Here is a 13389-nt window from a genome sequence, read left to right as displayed (position 1 = left end):
TTAGAACTATAGCCGCTATAGTCCGCTTTTGAGTCAAAATGAATGAAACTTTTTCTTTTTGTGGTCATAGCGCATGCACTGTAACCAACATAATCGACAAACAATCAACAATCAACAATCGACAACAACAACAGCAAAAAGACAACGACGAAGAAAAAAACAACAACAACAACAAAAAAGCCAAACAAACACGCAAACGCACAGAAAAACGAAGACAACCACAAAGATATCGTAGCTTATTTTTACCCTGTGTAGTTTCATTTCCCAATCAAAAACAAACGACTTTTTAAAATTATCTTCATATGGATTTGTTCTTCCTTAGATTTATTGTACCAACTCATTTTATCAGTGAATCCCTTTTTTTTTTAACTGAATCTTTTCATGTTCTCATATCTAAAAACTGCGAAAGTAGGTGGCTTCATTATGGAGGAATCGACTGCAGTTCATTTTTCTCTTATATCAAAGTTGGAATTATAACATAATGACTGATGTAGTACCATGAGTGGAACTCATGCATGCCAATTGATTAATTGATCATCTTGCCGATTTTGATTGGTTGTCATTCCACTTAATTGATTTATTTCTCTGGATACTCTTATTTTTATTTCCTTTATCTCACCCTCTCCCCACCCCCCTCATATTTCAGTCTAAAAGGAGACAACATTGTTCGATCTAAGGTTTAGATATACAACCGACAAGGCTTTTTTGAACGTTTTTTAATTTGAACTAGGTGTATACAATAGTTTTGATAAAAGCTACCGACCTAATTCATATTAATGCATTAAGTATATAGGTATCTCTTAAGATTTCCCACTTGACTTGAGTAAACTCATTTTCTCTCCCGCTCATGCTCGCCATTTGCGCGCATCCAGAGCTTAGTACTAGAAAATAACTGTCGACATTTTTACTCACTGTTTTATTTTTTAATTTTTTGTATATTTTTATAGTTATCATATATTATTGAAAAATGCTTCAAGTTTCTTTTACTTGACATCGTACTGATAATTCGACTAGTTTTTTAATATCACATCTACATAAAATCCTTGTTTCTGAACTGAAGTGATTTCTTCTTAAAATCCGAAAACGTTTTACCATAGAGCTGAATGCTGTCAATTATTTATTTTTTTACTTCAGAAACGCGAATTTTTTATGAAGATTTATTATTAAAAGGAAACAACACCTTAGTTCTTGAAGAATTAATGAAAAAAACCACTGGCATTTTTTGAAAAAGGCTTAATATCACTCCTGCCAGTACGCACTTGTGATATTAAGCCACTTTCATCAAATGCAAGTGGTATTTTTCATTAATCCTTCTTAGTAGTTCTTATAGTAATCAATATCACTGTTCTTTTTATTCTGATATGAAGTTCGCATATGCCACATTGTATGCCAGCATATAAAATATTGCGAATATATGTATATGAAATTTTAAATTTAGCGTGTACCAAGTATACTGTGCCAAAGGCTATAGACGAAATTAGTAAGTTTCTTGAGGCATGCGTATTTAACGCGGAATTAAATAGTATTTAGAACACTCCAAGGTGGTACCTTTTCTCATGTTTTTAATTCAGTACGAGCATTATTCTTGACCGCAGGCCATTCCCATTCTGTGGCTGCCGTAATGGTATTCGTGGCCACTACAGATCAGTTGAAACGCAGGTCTACTGATTTTCATGTACAAGCGCCTACGAAACATGATTAAAGCGGAAGGTTTTATAAATTCATTAAGGTCTATTAATCTGTCATCATATTAGCATATATTAGGTTATTCGTGGTTCCTTATTTACTGTCCGTTTTTTAGATAAATCAGGTTTAGTTTCACAAGGTTAATTGAATACTAGCATGGTATCTTTGCTAGGCCAAACTTGATGCCGTCTAAATGGAAAGCACGATATCCAATGAATCAAAACGTCTGTCTTCCTGTTGCATGCCAAGCCAGCTGGAATGTAGTAATAATTTATTGAAGGAAAAAATAAACTTTCATTGCTTAGAATGCTTCATGGAACCGCTGCTCTTGAACGTTCCAAAAGAGTAATACATCCAATAAGCGATATTGAAAAAGGTGTATGCTAAGGGAAACATATATCTTGAGACCTTGTCAACTTTGCTTGCATTTTGTTCAATGAATGCAAAACGAACTAATTTCCTTGTCTTGTCTATTTTACTTCCACGTGCTATCCTATGTCGGAAACCCTTTTTAGAAAAGACGGTTTCGATGTCATCTCTTTGTTGATCGTTTTCTTGATTTTTCTGTTGATGCATACGATATAAAAATTATGATAATATACTTTTTTACGGATAATGCGGCCATCTATGCTAAGTTTGTTCGCGGTTTACCCCCCCCCCCCCCCCCCCCCCGGCATCCCACGATTCAAGATGGCAATCGTATAAGCAAAAAGGTCTATTCCTATCTTAATTGGCAATAAAGATTAATACATGAGCAAAGCCATAAAACGTAGCGACAAAATAAAAATAAAAAAAGGCTGCTGACATGGGCCCAGTTGCTCAAAAATGAACCACGTATTTGGTTTGATTACCAAGACAAGCAAGCCTTCAGTCATATGAGATTTAATTAAAGACCCTAAAACACTAAATTGACTGTGAACAAATTAAAGCATTTTGGTGTCTTCATTCAAAAACACAACTTGGTTTTTCTCTTAGCAAATTGTGACGTGGTGTACGTTTTTGCTCTTTGGGCTTGATTATGATTTACTTACGTCTAATACATCCAACATGATTTCTTCACTGGTATTGCGGTTATCATCATTGTTTTTGGCTTTTCTCTTTTGCTCGCGAACAGCAGTGCATAGCAAAACGACTACATATTCCAGGACCGCCCCAAAGACGAATATGAAAGATACGATGAAGAACAAATCGATGGCTTTTATGTAAGACACCTAGAGGGAAAATAAAGAACAAAACAAAACCTTATGAGAATTCTTATAAAAAGTGCTCTAGAAAGCAGATTAATTGCTGAAGAGCTTGCTGAAGGTTCTCGTTATATTTTTCTAACCCAGCTTTCGCAGTCTCACGTTCAAGTAGTACTTGGTTGAGTTACCTGTGGAACACATAACTTAAATTCTTAAGAGAGTAGCACTCATAGCAACTAAAAAGTATATTCAAAAATGATAACGATTTGGGAATCGAACCCGTCTGTTGAATCGCATGCAAAACGCTAAGCCACTGATAGGCCATCCGTACTTTTCCAATCCAAGTATTTCCAAATTATGAGTGTCATTGCCAAATACTGCTTTTGTCTTCTTAGTAACCCATGACCTCAGCTACCTCATTAGTCTAGTTAATTAGAAGTTATTTCATTAGTTTACCTTTGGAACCTGTGACCTGAACGATCCCATGAGAGTGACAATTGTAAGGACTGTCGTTACCCCAAGAGCTACTCTTGCTGGGACTGCGTCTTGGGATATCCAGAACGATAACCAAGATAACATAACTATCAATAAGGTCGGTGCATAAACCTGGATCAGGGAATAACCAAGCCGACGACTGAAAGAAAACGTTGCTGTCAAATGAGTCCATCGACCTAAAAATTCAAGCAAGAAGACAATAAGTAAATAAATATATATTATATGAATTGAAGAAAGGCTTCTGAAGGCACAAATTATATATACATATATACGACAATAACGATACTAAAACAATAATAATAACAACAACTCAAACAACAATAACGACAAAACACCAATGATAATAATACTACGAGCAATAATTAGGAGTTAGAGACGGATGTTAGTGATTGTTTACAAATACACGCACTTGAAGTCTGTACAGTGGGAGGATACATTTCCCAATATATGTTTCCAGCGTGAAGATATTTCAAGTTTATTGTACAGTCAGCAAGTGCGCGTTTTTGTTAACAAAACATGAACTTTAAGTCTCTAACTCTTTTGATATGCAATCTGAGTACACTGAGATACACGACTTTCGCCGATTCTGACGATGACAGACCAAACAAATATAAGCAAAAATATTGATAATGCGACTAAATAAGAAGAAAAACCTCAATGTATAAGCCAAAAATTGGGTAAATACATCGTAAACTGAATAAATAAATTTACAATTAGTTTCAGTCAAAGTTCGAAGAAAATAATCATCTTTCTATCTTTCTCTGACAAAGCTACATACGTAGCACAATTACATCCAAGATAACGCTGTGTTTTCGGAATTCAAAACATAGCAAAAGACCCAAAATTTCATTGTTTTTGTCTTGAAAATCGACACATCCCAATCAATTTGTTTTTCCTGTTTGATGGTATTGATTTATGACCATGTTTAATATATTTTCTCCTCTAAATCACTAAATATTTCAATAACACACAATTTTAAGACAAAGCAAAATCACTTGATCGATTTTTACCAATAATTTTGGGCAGCAAACAAAGATTGAATATTAATATTGAAAAATAAACCACCAACAATAACACGAACCATTAATAACGGCATAAACACCAGTAACAACAAGAACACGAACAACAATATTGACAAAAACACCCACCACCACCGCCAACAAGAACACGAACCATTAATAACGGCAAAAATACCAGTAACAACAAGAACACGAACAACAATATTGACAAAAACCGTTACTACCACCAACCACAACAGCACGAACAACAATAGGCAAAAGCACTTACAACAGCAAAATAATAGATCTAATTTAACGGTTGTCCCGTTTCAGATTACGTGTCATTCCGTAGACTATCGTTTCTTTGATTAACGGTTGCACATGAGAAGACACACAAATATGGATACAATTTAAACATGAATGAATATTATTCTCAAGGGAGTGACACGTGGTCTGAAATGGGCAAAACATTACGCTCATGAAATAGATTTGGTCCATTGACATGCCGTTGAACAGGCACGTATCGCCGGTACATCACCTCTCTCACCTGTTACGTAAGGGTATATTTCTTTCGAGGTTTCAAATCCACTCAAGTCAAACTCGTTCATGGCTTTGTTGATAACGATAATGGCTTTCGATGCTTTGCCATCCCAATTGTAATCGAGCTCGTGAGCCATAAATGCATCTAGTTTGAGGGAAAAAATACTAATTTTGTGCATGCCCATAAAGATAGGTGACGAAAGTAGTGTTGTAGTATATTACGCATGAAAAAAAAATAAGACCAATGAATATGTTACTTACAGCTAAGAATAGTTAGGTTACAAGATTGTTCATCGAGTGGATAATCTTTTAAGTTCATCTCACAGCCTGCAGTTATCGTCAACCTTGATTTAACAGATACGTTATGAGTACTGTACTTCAGTAATGATCTCTCTAGTTTATGGCTTGCCATTCTTACCTTGTACTATATCTTGTTCGACCATCAGGAAAGATGGATATTTTACTGTTATCAGCCGGCACGTTATGAAACTTTGCTGTCTTGACGTTGAGAAAAAATGTATCAGGCATCCAAATTAAGCGTCGGTATTCACCACCTAGGGTTATGGGATACCTTAGGTCATGCTTTAGACGCTCGTCATACCATTGTTGATAGAAGAATATATCAAGGGAAAAATCCTTAAAGAAAAAAAAAATTAAATTTTTTACCCTATTGGATTTGGCTATATATCTTTTCCCTTCCTTTTTTCTTCCCATTTCGACTCTTTTTAATTTTGTTTTGATTATTCCCTCTCCTCATTCAAGTTTCAAGTTTCAAGTTTCAAGTTTATTTTTACAAAATAATGACTATATATACGCAATTTATCACCCCCTCCTTTCCTTTCCTAGGTGATACTGATTAGCGGTTTGAGCAATGCGCAAGCCGTTCCTGTTGGTCAGTAGACGTTCTTAGGCGTTTTCTGTTATCGCATCAGTTATTTAGGAGTGACCGAAGCGATCAGGCGACCTGCCAATTGCTTTTATCCTCTACAGTCAAAAAGTAAAGTGCTGCTTTTGAAAATGGCTGTGAAAAAACTTAAGTACGGTCTTGGTAAATATGCATGTTTCACGTACATACCATGAAGACTTCACGGATTTGACCAAAATTGACCACAGACATACCCACTGTCACATTTATCTTGTCTGTTTGGAAAAAAGGTCTTATTCTTCTGTCATATCTGCTTTCATCAAATAACTTCTTCAACGCGTCTGTTGTCATATTATATCTATAAGTTAAGAAATAAAGTAAGTGGGGAATAACATCAAATGACTTGTGCTCAAGTTGAATCCTAGGGTTAAGTTCATTTGCCTTTCTTGTGAGGCAGCGATGCAGCTAATAAAAAAGTGAGCGTATATGTAAATATACGTTAGTCATGGGAATGAATGAATATCAGGCAAGGAACATGAATCTCTTTGATAATTGTTACCGCAGCAGGGGTAATTCACATTCTAGCAGAGCAGAAACCAAGCTGTGCAATTTTATAACATAGCTACGAGCCGGTTATGATTTATTAATTAGCGTGCACGAGCGTGCATCCAGAAACGAATGGTGCGCGCTGAGGTGATTGATTAGCGCGCGCCAAGTAATAAAGATTTCTTTAGAACAAAATTTGAATAATTTTTTTTGATAAAAAAATATTTTTCACGGTTTTGCAATGTTATAAAAGCAATGGTCAATGCGTAGTTGTGCGTATATCCAGTTCTGAATGCACGCGGGAGGTTGTTTAAGCACTCAAAAAGCTAGAGTTGCACTCGGCTATCCTCGTTCGATTCTTACTCTTCTTTCGTGCTTAGCAACCAGAACTGGACATACGCACGCTAAGCATTGACCATTCCTAAAATACAACGAACAGTCCTCTCTTGTGGACCGCTGGGGTAAAAGGGGTGGGGGGGGGGGGGGGGGGGCAGGTTTCTCTGGTAGCAAGAATATGTATAAACTCCGGCATCTTTAGCTTTCACTTATATACGTCTCGATTAGCAATTTACTATTTAAACAAAATAGCCAAAACCCGCTGGTACTTCTTGAGTGTAAGGTAGAAAGCAAATATACCATGTACGATGGCAAGCAAGTATGTGTAAAGAGCCAGTGTCTATAAATATATTCGTCTGTCCTTGTCATTTACCAGACGTATAGCTTAGGTAGTAAGAGCGTCGGTCTGTTGTGCGGGAGGTCGTGGTTCAAGCCTCGGCCGGACCAACACTCAGGGTCTTAAAATAACTGAGGAGAAGGTGCTGCCTTTGTAATTACATCTGCAAATGGTTAGACCTTCAAGTCTTCTCGGACAAGGAATTAAAACCGTATGCCCTGTCTCCCAACCCTTCCTAACCTACAGTAAATGGGAGACATAAAAGAACCTGTTGAATTATTCATGTAAGAGTAGGGGATTGTCTCCCGGTTCAACAGCCTATCCCAATCTGGAGGCATTAATACTAACTTACTAACAAATCACTCATGATTGTAAGCTGCACGGCTGCTACTAGCGCCTAAATACGCAGCCCGTAAAGTCCTCCACTGGTCATGATTGTGAAGCGCATTGAGACCATGTAAAATGCGCTATATAAGAACACCGTTATTATTATATAGAAGCTTGCATTAAAATTACCATTACTATCTACATTATATTTCGTGACCCTGCCTGACACTAATATTCAATTATGCATGAATGATTAATGATTAGAGGGTAATTAGATTAAGTACCCATGACATATGTGACAATATTCTCGGTATAGAATCTATGAGTAGTTCAATGACCAACTGAAACATTCATAGTTTAGATGATGCGTTTTGGAGTTGTAAAAGTTCATTTTTGTCGTATGCTAGTGCCTGTGACTTCAGGGATTTCATCATTATAAAAATCATTTTTCTAATTGGTTTCCACATATATAGTAACTAATTGGTTTCCACATATATAGTAGCTAATTGGTTTCCACATATGTAGTAGCTAATTGTTTTCCGCATATATAGTAGCTAATTGCATGGTTTCCACATATATAGTAGCTAATTGGTTTCCACAGTGTTTTGAATTACAAGGAACAACAAATTAACAAAAATGACTTTCCCGACTTTTATTCCAAACTAATAGTTATCATGTATTGTATGTGTTTGTGTGTGTAATATTTTGTCTTATATTTGATATTTATTTTCTCCTATATTTAATAATATTATTCCTAAACTACAAAATCTTGTACTCCGACCTACTAGTGTAATAGTTATTGCCAGAAGTCAGTGCCCTGCCATTATTTCCCTATTCGAATATATGTATATTTATTTATTATTATTATCTGTAAATATTGGTGGTCAGTGCTTCCTGACGTCACAGGCACTAGCAAACGACAATAACAAACCTTTGTAACTTCAAGAAGCATCATCTCAAACTATGAAAAAAGGTCATATACTACACACCTTATGTAGAATCTATACTGAGAATATTGTAAGATGTGTCAAACTTTAAAGAGCTTATACCACCCAACTCAATATTGATTCTACATAAAGTGAGTATTTGAATGGTGAAAAAAATTCACATGATTCGAGTGATGCATCTTGGAGAAACAGCAGAATAAGACTAAAGAAATAACGAAGAGTCGGACCACAGGTTTTGGTTCTACCGCACGGCGTCATGTCAATCAACAAAACTAGATGAAAAAGAAGGAAAAGAACACATTTTCCCAGATAGAAACTTATCTTTAGTTTCCGTAAACAGGTGATTAAAATGTACTAACGTATATACTGAAGTACTCGAACTTTGTTTTGTATACATGATGTGTTTGTGTGTACTATTCTATGTTTCTGTTATCATTGACTGGCCAGCAGATTCAACGTAACTTTGTCAATAAACTGAAGACCTGTTACAAAAGCAATAATATTTTTTTTCCAATTTAATTCAACAATACAACCTTAAATATTAAAATGAAGCAACTCTGCCGCGTATATTTACTTGCTTGTTACGTTTATCTTTTTACGATGAGAAGCCAATGTTTTTTTAAATATTGGAATTGATTTTTTATTTTATCTTATCGAATATTTATAGCATGATAAATCAAAGCGAAACGGCTAGCAGCTAGGGTTGCCCATATCAGTTCTTTTCGAAGAATTGTCAGTGCCGAGAGAAGATTTTTATCTGTATGCGGTACTCGCTTTAAAAGTGGTGATATTTTTAAATTCTCCTCGTGTTTCATAGTCGATGAAGTAGTAGTGGTAACTCTTCTGCACTAGTCATTCACTATAGTGATCCATATCTATTTATGTACTTTAAATCACAATGAGATTTCTATAAAGCGCTAAACCTATATATGAGCGCTAAAGGAGTTTATATCTACATATATAATTACAGCCAATATGCAGTTATATTCAAATGGTTATTACCCTTTATGATGCTAGAGAGACTCGTTTCCCCTGAGGGTTTTTAACATCCATACTTCAGTTAAAGTGACATTTTACGAATCATGAACATGGAAATTCAAAGGCATCAGAATTTCGCTAATTTTGTCGGACAGAAACACTAGCTGACACTGCACTGGGTCAATGCCGTGCTTGATTTTATAGTCATGGTGTGTTAGGGCAGACTCTCTCTACTTAGCGTTTGCGAAGGACCATGATATTATACTTACTTGTCGCCATGTGTTGAGCACAAGTGCAGTAATATTGACAAGCAAATGAATTCCCGTTTTCTCATACTTGGTGTTAATTAATCCTGTTGGAAAAAAAAAAAAAAAAAAAAAAAAAAAAAACACGTGCAATTCTACTAGTCCAATATCTGAAATATTATGAAGGAAAATCTGTGCTAGATACTTGGGAGAAAAACGAAGAATCCCATTAAAAGAACATATTTACAAAAAACTCAAAGAAGCAACACCTTGTCGCAATGCAACTGCTTGATTGTGATGAATCGAGAAAATAAATTCCAACTAATGTTGGATTAAACATGTTCAATTGTACTCAAGACTGCCTTCTAAGATGTTGTTATTGTGCGAGGGTGTTTTTGAACATTCCTTAAAACTTACCTTCTGGGTATTTGTGATGAGGTGTTTCGAACTAGGCAGGGATCTGTTTGCTCTGCGAACTTTTGTTTGCGGGTATGAGATGTATTGACACCAAACAAAGTGCCCAATGAATATTTATATAGAGAGCAATGGCATTAAGATCTTTCTGAAATCAATAAACGTCTTTGTTTAGGTCTACCACACTCAACATCACCCATTGTTTGGTAATGCTTTTCCTTTTTGACTTCCAGACTGCTAGACACGGAATTTTTTTTGTTATTGTCGTTTATATATATTTTTCCTTAGTATCTTTTGTCGTGTTTATTATTATCCTAATGATAATTATTATTATTTCTAGCCGAGATAAATGTTATGAATAATAAGTGAGTTAATTGTCTGTGACAAAGAAATAGAGAGACTGAATATCATAAATTCTAAAAAAAACACCTTTTATGTATACGATGAATATTTAATAAGACGTGAGAAAGTACTGATAACTAAGATATTGATCTAGATTGCTGTTATGTTCCGAACTAGTTTTCTCTCTATCCATCGATCAAAATCAAATTTGTAAATGATTGGAATTTGAGTTTAATTAAAGTAAAGAAAAAGATAAAATTTATCCAGTTGGAAGTCGTGTTGTGGTTTTCGTATTTTATCAAAAAGGAGTACAGTATGCAAACCCGTCCCTTTGTCCCCTTTTTTTCAAAATCTCTCTTGCGCCTTGTGGGCACAAAGTGGGTTGACAAGGAATTTCTCCCGTTTACGCAAAATCCAATACGGTGGAGGAAGCTATAGAGCCAATTGAGACTGATTTTTGGAACTATTTTTGCTTTTACTACTGAATTCAAGCGTTAGCTCCTCTTTATGCCTTAGGGTTTTAACTTAATAAGGAACAATAAAAGAAATAAGAAGTAAAGAAAAGAAAATCTAAAAATATGTCTACCGTTAGTCCTGAAGAAAATGAATAAAATATATTTTCCTGCTAAACTGAAACAAGAGGTTTGACATCCCGGTTGTAGTAAGCATTTAAATTCAAATTGGAAATGGTTCGATAACTGCCAGTGAAAATAGTATTTCATGATCATGTTAAATGAAATGTTCAAGTTATGTTAAAAAATAAAATAAAATACGTTAAAATTGCTCAGGAAATTATTAAAAAGATCTCAGAAAGAAGACTTTTTAATTTGGCTTTCAGAAAACTGTTAGTAGATTTACCGCAGGTGATTTGGTTGACCTATAAGTCTCCCTATTAAAATTATTTAAGCAATAGAGACTAAGTTCTATGACTCTACCGGTGAAATAGAGCACGCGGGATGTTGGGATAAACACGCTTGTTTCGAGGCGGAGGCGAGTGATTTTTGAACTTTTTCGAGTGTTTATCCCAACATCCCAAGTGCTCTATTTCCCCGGTAAAGTCATAAGAATTTAGTCTCTATCGCTTTAATGATATAGCAGAAGATATTTTAAGATTGTTAAATCGTTTTATCGTCTGATCAAATTTCGATTCTCCACACTTTGGCAAATAAGCGAATCACATTCGTCGTACCTTTTCTCATTCACACTGGAAAGACGAGTCTGAAAAATTAGTTTTCACGAAAATGTCTTGAAAAAATTAATGAAAAGGATGTAAACATAAAGATTCTACAAAAAGGATTGGAAAATCCGACTAAATATTCGAGAACAAGTGACATTTCCTTAAGATTTGTACATGATGTGCACATTTTTGGATCGTGCAAACTCAACAACATTGGGTTTTGTCAGGTTTGTTTTTAACCTGTTTTCCATACCTACATCAAAGCAAACCTCGTATCTTGGGTAAGTTTTATAGCTTTTTTTTTTTGAGGGACTGTTTAGGAACCTTTTTGTTCTATTCCTAAGTGAAACGAGACTGTTTTCGGGCCATAGTTTTCGCCGCTTTCGACCTAAACTGGCTGTAGGTTGCCTCGGCGGAAAATCATTTCGCAAAATTTGCTCTAGCATTTTGCAAGGTACTTCCTCGACTTTTACTTCCATATCCGTCTAAGAAAATCATTCTAATAGGAAAATGTGTGTGTTTGCTTTATATTCGATAGAAAGTTTTAGTTGTTATGCTTAAAAGTTTATAATAAGTCTCAACATTGTTCAAGCGTGTTTGCAAACAAGAAAAAATGTCGAATTTCAACAATCGAAAGAGTTTTCACTTTACAGACATGTTTTTATGTCTTTTTATCTGAAAAACTAAAACTTTATTAAATGAAAGTTTACTACAAATGATTAAAACTAGTCTTGAAAAACAGAAATCAACCATTTTGTGCAGATTTCTTGGAGAAGAAAATGTAGTAGAGAAACTTTCAAATGTGAGCTGTCAATCAAAAACTATGTCTTTACCGGCCAAATAGAGCATATGTTTTCAGTCAATCAGAGCGCGCACACTATCTAAGCGACTATCATAAAAAATAATAATCATAATAACGTTCATTATCATTTATGTAATAATGTAATACTTGATAATTCAAGAGAAAACAATTGAATACCAAACTTATGACCTGAAGTTAAAAGAGAAGGAAGTTTTTTGCTGTTATGTCTAAGATTTTAGCAGAGACTAAGAAAACTTGAAGTTTTTTTTTTAAAATATGCATAGGCTTCTAAAACCTCTGAGATGCCGCCAAATAGCGATTTGAAATAATAAGAAAGTCACCTCCTTAGTTTCTCCATCCTTTCTGTCCACATGAACAAAAGGTATCTTCAAAAATAAACTTTTCCCGAATCCGCTTAACTACTACAAAACAATTGTATCAAGTCGGTATGGACTGAGGGTACACCAGATTAGTGATGCAATAGATTATAAGGATGTCTTCATGTTTAAGTCGCTCACGGGTCAAGCATGCTCGAGAAACCTGTTAAAGAGTAACTGCTTCCGTGATAAAGCTGAGATTAAATAAGACGAAAGAAAATTAATAAAGGTCACTAAATGCCGAAAATCGAGAGTAATTTAAATAATAAAATCTAATGATGATCGTGTTCCAATCACCCTCCATTTTACTGGCTTTTCTATCTCAGCTGCCCGGCCCAAAACTTAACTGCATCTTGATGTGTTGCAATAAGACCCCTTGCATGTGACGTCAAAACAGCTCGGTCTGGGGGCAAAACAAAAGAATTCCAATCTCGTGAGAACTGGAACCTATTTTTTTTGTCCCCCAAATCGAGCTGGATTCCAATGTGTGGCCAGGAGTCTATAGTCAAATTAAGGAAACCGTGAACACCGTGAACAAAATATGCCTGGAATGTTGAACATCGTGTTCTGAGCAATGGCATGCGAGAATGAATCCATTTTTTAATTAAATGTCGCATCCGATTGGTCAAAACACGATGTTTAATGTTGTAGGCATATTTTAGCTGTTCACGTTTTTCATAAGAAGAAATAACTAGCTAAAAACTTGTGTGATCTGCGTTGGTAATATGCTATGTGTTAATTCAATAATAATAATAATAATAATAATAATAATAATAATAATAATAATAATAAT

The 13389-nt window shown here is 35.1% G+C and overlaps 1 protein-coding gene across 1 annotated transcript; it reads right to left on the bottom strand.

The window, feature by feature from the left end:
* Window positions 1-701: 701 nt before the first annotated feature.
* On the bottom strand, window positions 702-10021 carry LOC116298090 (glycine receptor subunit alpha-3). The gene is made up of 9 exons (XM_031706454.2): window positions 9902-10021; window positions 9509-9591; window positions 5979-6126; window positions 5322-5539; window positions 5165-5247; window positions 4911-5048; window positions 3327-3541; window positions 2718-2897; window positions 702-2250 (listed from the first exon to the last, which is right to left on the bottom strand). Exons 2-9 carry the CDS (start codon window positions 9571-9573, stop codon window positions 1981-1983), a joined length of 1317 nt encoding a protein of 438 aa, XP_031562314.1. The 5' UTR covers window positions 9574-9591; window positions 9902-10021; the 3' UTR covers window positions 702-1980.
* Between the last annotated feature and the right edge of the window lie 3368 nt (window positions 10022-13389).

The sequence above is a fragment of the Actinia tenebrosa genome, unplaced genomic scaffold, assembly GCF_029948245.1.
Source record: "Actinia tenebrosa isolate PJP-AT-01 unplaced genomic scaffold, QUT_ActTen_1.0 PGA_scaffold16__25_contigs__length_10494907, whole genome shotgun sequence".
NCBI lineage: Eukaryota > Metazoa > Cnidaria > Anthozoa > Actiniaria > Actiniidae > Actinia > Actinia tenebrosa.
The sequence above is the reverse complement of the archived record's forward strand: the minus strand, read 5'-3'. Positions and strand labels throughout refer to the sequence as shown.

What these genes read in the sequence shown, in the direction of transcription:
- LOC116298090 (XM_031706454.2), bottom strand. Translation starts at nt 9,573, where the DNA reads ATGAGAAAACGGGAATTCATTTGCTTGTCAATATTACTGCACTTGTGC. An exon ending in AAATCCGTGAAGTCTTCATG is followed by an intron (nt 5,540 to 5,978) that starts GTATGTACGTGA and finishes TTTTTCTTTAAG; the next exon opens with GATTTTTCCCTTGATATATT. An exon ending in TCAGGTCACAGGTTCCAAAG is followed by an intron (nt 2,898 to 3,326) that starts GTAAACTAATGA and finishes TTTTCCCTCTAG; the next exon opens with GTGTCTTACATAAAAGCCAT.